The 6132-nt window shown below is 35.4% G+C and overlaps 1 protein-coding gene across 1 annotated transcript; it reads left to right on the top strand.

Moving 5' to 3' along the window:
• On the top strand, positions 1-570 carry LOC139155430 (olfactory receptor 5B12-like). The gene has a single exon (XM_070730561.1). The coding sequence runs from the start codon at positions 1-3 to the stop codon at positions 568-570; it is 570 nt and encodes a 189-aa protein (XP_070586662.1).
• The last annotated feature ends 5562 nt before the right edge of the window (positions 571-6132 follow it).

Genomic DNA, 6132 nt, shown 5'->3' with positions numbered 1-6132 from the left:
ATGGCCTATGACCGATTTGCTGCCATCTGCAAACCACTCCATTATGTACAAATTATGAACAAAGCATGTTGTAGATGGTTGGTGACTGGTGCCTTGGCAGTGGCTTTTTCATATGCTTCATTGAATACATTTCCTGCTTTGAAGTTGGATTTCTGTGGAAAACGTTTTATCAGGCATTTCAGTTGTGAATTGACATCTGTACTTGCCTTATCTTGTACAGACACATTCTCCAATTTGACACTATTACTTATAACTAGTGGTATCTTTGCTATATCTTCATTCACTGTGATTCTGTTTTCCTACATTCACATCATCTCTACTATCTTGAAGTTGAATTCCCCAGAAGCAAAAAGAAAAACGTTTTCTACCTGTAGTGCTCATCTTATTGTTGTGGCTTTGTACTATATTACTGGATGTTTTAGGTATATGAGACCCAACTCAGTCTCTTCAGTTATTGTGGATGGGCTTTTCTCAATTCAGTATAGTATTTTAACACCCATGATGAACCCCCTCATCTACAGCCTGAAAAACAGAGAAGTGAAAGAAGCCATTAAAAAGCTAATGGGCTAGACATATATAATTTTTGGTACTGTGTAAAGTAGTTTGATATAAGGTAAATTGAATATTGCGAAGACAATGACCTAAGAAATGAATATGTTGTATTGAAAAAATATTCCAACGGGATTTTTGTTTCTTTGTTTCATATAAATTAACACGATCTGGTGGTTCAAAATAACTGGATTTCACTTGGGAAGACAAATATATATCAATCATCAATCAGATAAAAGCTGATAACACTAGACAATTTAAGAACTATTGTTATATTTATGATTGACATCCTGGTGAGAACAGTTGGAAAATAGTGGGGCTCTGCCAGGCTCCATGAAATGTAGCCGGCAACTGCTTGCTAGGAGACCCTAATGTCATTAAGCTGTTCTGGTGCGAAGAAAGGAGAGACACTCTGTTGATTGCAAGGAAGCCACAATTTCTTCATTGATCTGAAGAAAACTCTCCTGAAAGGCAGTAAAGGTGATGTCCATTTTTGGTCAGTCACAAGCTAAGCAACTGGGATACTAAGACCTTGTGTTGGAGCACTGTATGGACAGAGCAGTGAAATTGGATGAAAAAAATTCCAACTGCTACCTTAGAGATTTAATCTAAGTTAAACATTAAAAAAGGATCTTGTTTGACAAATTTCCTGCCACATGCCACCCAGAAGCTAATTAGATCCCAAAGGTTGTCCTTCTCCAAGTCCCATCGACTAAGCAGTGCAGGTTGGCAGGCCCGTGGGGGTGGGCCTTCTCTTTGGCTGCCCCGGCCCTTTGGAACCAACTACCACCCCCCGTCCCAATGTCAATACTGCTCCCATCCTACTGGCCTTCTGAAAGGCCTTGAAGACCTGATTTTGCCAGCAGGCCTGGGGTTCATGTCAATTAACATGAAGTCATAGCCGAATTGTGATTGTTTAGTATGTATGTGTGTATGGTTTATTTGGGGCTTTTATGGATTAGTTTAATTTGGATTTTATTGTTTTTATTGCTTTATATTTAACTTATTGTATTATTTTACTATTGTAAAGTGCCCTACGTCCCATGGGATTGGGCAGCATAGAAATCAAATAAATTAAATTAACAAAAGTGGTGATTGGATTTATGAAGAAAGATTAAATATTAAAGATTTAGAAGTAAAAGAAAATGGATGGATGGATGGACGGACGGACGGACGGACGGACGGATGATAGATAGATGGATGGATAGATAGATAGATAGATAGATAGATAGATAGATAGATAGATAGATAACAATCAGCTGTTTTGACATTTAAGTCTATGGAACATTGAAATTGGTAGCAGGGTAGCCATCTACTGGAGGAAAAAGATTACTGCAATGTGTAAAATTAAAAGGAAAAGGATGAAAGTAAACAATATCTAGAAAACTATTTGAACTTGACTTTATCTTAGTAGGCAATTTGGATGCTGGAAAATATTTACTGAACTTTTTAAAGATTCATAAGATAAATTAAATCAAACTAAAATTTTATTGGAACAGTACACTGAAAAGTGGATTTGAAAGATTTGAAGAAACTCGGCGGTCTAAATTGGATTTGGGTTATCAAGATCATGTGGTGGGGGAGAAAAATAAAATCTGAATAAGACTTTAAAATCTTGACAATTGGAAAGATGTAAATTGGAAATTTTAAAGACTGAAAAGAATAAATGTAAAGTGTTTACGGATTAAAAATTTAGGGGACATGGAGGAATAAATTGGGGACTGACAAAATTTTATTAACAATTGATTTATTCTTGAGGTTTTAGATATTGGGATAATGGGATATTAGAAGTATATTAGCTTGTTACAAAATGACCTAGCAGGAGACAATAAAATTTTATGAAGAAATGTTAGACATAGCGGCAAAGAATTATAAGCTGTTGATTGGGATATTAAAAGATAAAGATATGAAAATAGAAGGCTCTCAACAAATGGTGGGAAAAGATGCATATAACACAGAGAAGATAGCTGAGAAATTAGAAGGAGTGGTGGAGGGGACAAAACAAAACAAATTACAAAAAGATAAAAATAAATTAAAGGCAGATAAAAATACTGAAAATACAGTACAGCAATAATAAATACTAAAAATCAAATAGACAATCCTGTAAGAACGTATACTAAAACAAAGAAAAGAAGATCTTTCAAAAATAATGAAAGGGTTATGGATGGATATTCAAAAGGTGCAGCAAAAGGGTGAGGGAGATGGAACAATCAGTCAATGAAAAATTCTGAAAAAATCATATATGATTCCAAAAGAGAGACATAAAAGAATAACAAAAAAAATATCAGTAAACGATGAATTTTTTAAAATGATGGATATGAGGTGATGGATAGAGATATAATATTTATTTATTTTATATATTTATTTTTATTTACTTGGCTTTCTAGGCCGCTCTTCTCCAAGGGACTCAGGGTGCCTTACATAGTAAATTCAATGCAAAGTACAAAGTTTTAAAAATCCAAGTAAAAGCCAAGAACTCACTGCTTGAAAGTAATTCCTTGTTCTGGCCCCATTGTTTCAGCCTGGGGGACTGGTGACAAGCAAAATCTGGACCCTGGGCTCAGACTGCTGCTATTTAATGCCAGGTCAGCTGTAAGTAAATCTCTCCACATCCATGATCTCTTCCTGGAGGAGGATGCAGACCTGGCTGGGAAATCTGCCCAGCCAGGTTTCAAGTGTGGTACCAGCGGTGACCTCGGGGAAGGGAGGAGGAGTGGCTATCATAGCCAAGAAGACCACCAGCCTATGCAGGCTCACTGCTCCTGAGCTACTGGCTAGTGAGTCCTTCTTTGTGAAGTTGGACCTAGGGGTACAGGTAGGCTTGATATTCCCATACCTACCTCCCTGTTTTGGTCATGATGGCATTGCATTTTTGCATGCAGAGGAGTTGCTCTGGCATGATCAAACATGATTTAAGTATTGCCCATAAGATCATACGCTGCAACGTCCTACCGGTCAATGACTACTTCAGCTTCAACCGCAACAACACAAGAACATGTAACAGATTCAAACTTAATATTAACCGCTCCAAACTTGACTGTAAAAATATATATAACAATCGAGTTGTCGAAGCATGGAACTCATTACCGGACTCAATAGTGTCAACCCCTAACCCCCAACATTTCTTCCTTAGACTATTCACGATTGACCTCTCCAGGTTCCTAAGAGGTCAGTAAGGGGCGTACATAAGTGCACTAGTGTGCCTTTCATCCCCTGTCCAATTGTCTTTCCTTTATCTCATATATCATATATATTTTCTTCCTTCCATATATCTTCTCCTCTGTTTTTACATATTATCTTTATATATATTACTTCATGTCTATTCTCTTCCATATGTATTGTGTATTGGACAAATGAATAAATAAATAAAAATAAATAAAATGCCAGTCATGTGACTACTGCAGTTCTGGAATATGGGACTGACTTTCCCACCAATATCAGTAAGTCACTGTCAGTCTGCAAATCTTTGTTTTCCTTCACTTTGATTGATGAAGCTTCTTGAGAGAATGAATACAAAAGAGCTTTCCAGGCTATATATCTGGACCAGGCTCTTTCTTTTGAGCATCCCACCTAGAGGTCTTGCAGAAGCAGACAGGTAGGCCAAAATGCAGCTGAACGTCCCACACCAGTGGTCTGTGGGATTTAAAATTAGGAATTTGATGGTCCCTGAACTCCAAAAGTTTGGAAACCTCTGATCAAGACTTTATTCCACTGGGTTGTATTTAACTGAAAAGGGAAGTTTGTTAATCAGTTTACAATTTTAGAATTGTAAATTACCTAAAGTTCCTTGGTTGAATGGGGTAGCTATATAATAAAATGACCAAACCAATCAATGAATCAATCAAAACTCTTATGATTGCTGATAAAAGGAATGGAGAGAAATCCTGTCCACATTTGTTTGAGAGCCACAGTAGTAAATGTTGTGAAGAAATAAAAACAAGAGGTGGCAAAACAAGGTTTTCCAATAATGTCCCCACAAAAAACAAGAGTTGTTATATCAACAGTGCACAGGAAGTAGAAAGGCCCTGGAGAGTATTAGTAATTCATCAGCCTGGATGCTCTACATGCAATTCAATTGGAAATAAAAAGGAAAGGAAATAAATTCAAATGTTATTCCTGTACAAACATTAATCCTATGACCTGTGTGGCACCATTTGTCCCAATGGAAACTGTTGATATTACAGACACTAAAGACATATCTGCATATCAAATGAGAAATCACAGGTCTTCATGAGTCAAAAAAGGAAACAGCACTTTAAAAGTTACAAAATCTTTACAGATAATCAATTTTACCACAGTATAGATTGCTTGAAAGGAACTTCTGGAATAAAGACATGAATAGGTAAGTTTTTAAACAAAAGGAAGCATGTTCTTTCCTAAAAAGAAAGAAAATCCAACAATGTTATATTAAAATGAAATTGATTACTGTTTGGCTTTACTCCTCTGCAATTGGTCAAAGCAGAATCCATCTAATTCATTCTGTGTAATATTCAGTGAATTGTTCAGATAGCAAAAGATAAGACATTGTTAAATATCCCACAAAATTACCACCAATACAACTTCTTTTAAATAGGCTTCATTGAAAATTGTCTTAATTATTCATCAAATTGTGGGAGTTTTTCTGAAAGACATTTGTTGGGAAAACAGTGAAGGGAATATTGAAATACGATTTCTTCTGTAGTTCATTTTGTTACACATTGAAATTAGCTAAGCTTTTCTTAGTGTTTATCTTATCATAAATTCCTTGGGAATGAAATACTGTACAGAATTTTATGCAAATAGAGTTAATGATACAATCCATTTTTATTCCTAACTATGGCTTACATTTTGCATTAATGGTGGAGAGCAAAAATGCACAAATAAATTCTGGTTGAAGACTACATTTGTTAAAATCACTGATATATTTCAGTTTCTCTCTTCTTCTTCTTCTTCTTCTTCTTCTTCTTCTTCTTCTTCTTCTTCTTCTTCGTCTTCTTCTTTTACTACTACTACTACTACTACTACTTCTTCTTCTCATCCTCCTCTTTCTCCTCCTTCCCCCCCTCTTTTGTTAACCCTCTATTATGTTTAATATACATATTATCATTATAAGGAACATGACCATAACATTGTATTGCTATGGACTTTAGCGGTCAAAATAAATATATTCTAAAACTGCAACCCTGGAAAATATATATATCCAACTTCTGTGTATGTTGAACTTTCATGCAGCATATTACTGTTTAAATCATTTTAAATAATTCATTAGCTTTGATAAACTTTTATTAATGTTTTCGGCTTTGAATTCCCATCTCCATTTTCCTTACCCTACACAGAAACCTTCCTAATTGGATTTCATTCCTAATATCTGGTAGTTTTGATGTGAGTTCTACATTAGCTATCCTGAAGTTGAACTCAATAGACACAAAGAGTAAAAAATTTCCCATCTGTAATTTTCACCTTATACAGTAGTTCTGAATTTGTCTTTCATTACCTGGTTTGTGTATAACACTACCTGGTTTATGTATATCAACCTCCTCAATTATTTTGTATGAATTCTTCTCTATTTTTTCCCCTCCCAATACACATTTTGAAAGTAACACC

The sequence above is a fragment of the Erythrolamprus reginae genome, unplaced genomic scaffold (genome assembly GCF_031021105.1).
Source record: "Erythrolamprus reginae isolate rEryReg1 unplaced genomic scaffold, rEryReg1.hap1 H_18, whole genome shotgun sequence".
Classification (NCBI taxonomy): domain Eukaryota; kingdom Metazoa; phylum Chordata; class Lepidosauria; order Squamata; family Dipsadidae; genus Erythrolamprus; species Erythrolamprus reginae.
Note: the sequence above shows the minus strand (reverse complement) of the source record. Positions and strands in the feature narration are given on the sequence as shown.

Excerpts from the sequence above, each read along its gene's own strand:
- LOC139155430 (XM_070730561.1), top strand. The coding sequence starts at position 1 with ATGGCCTATGACCGATTTGCTGCCATCTGCAAACCACTCCATTATGTA.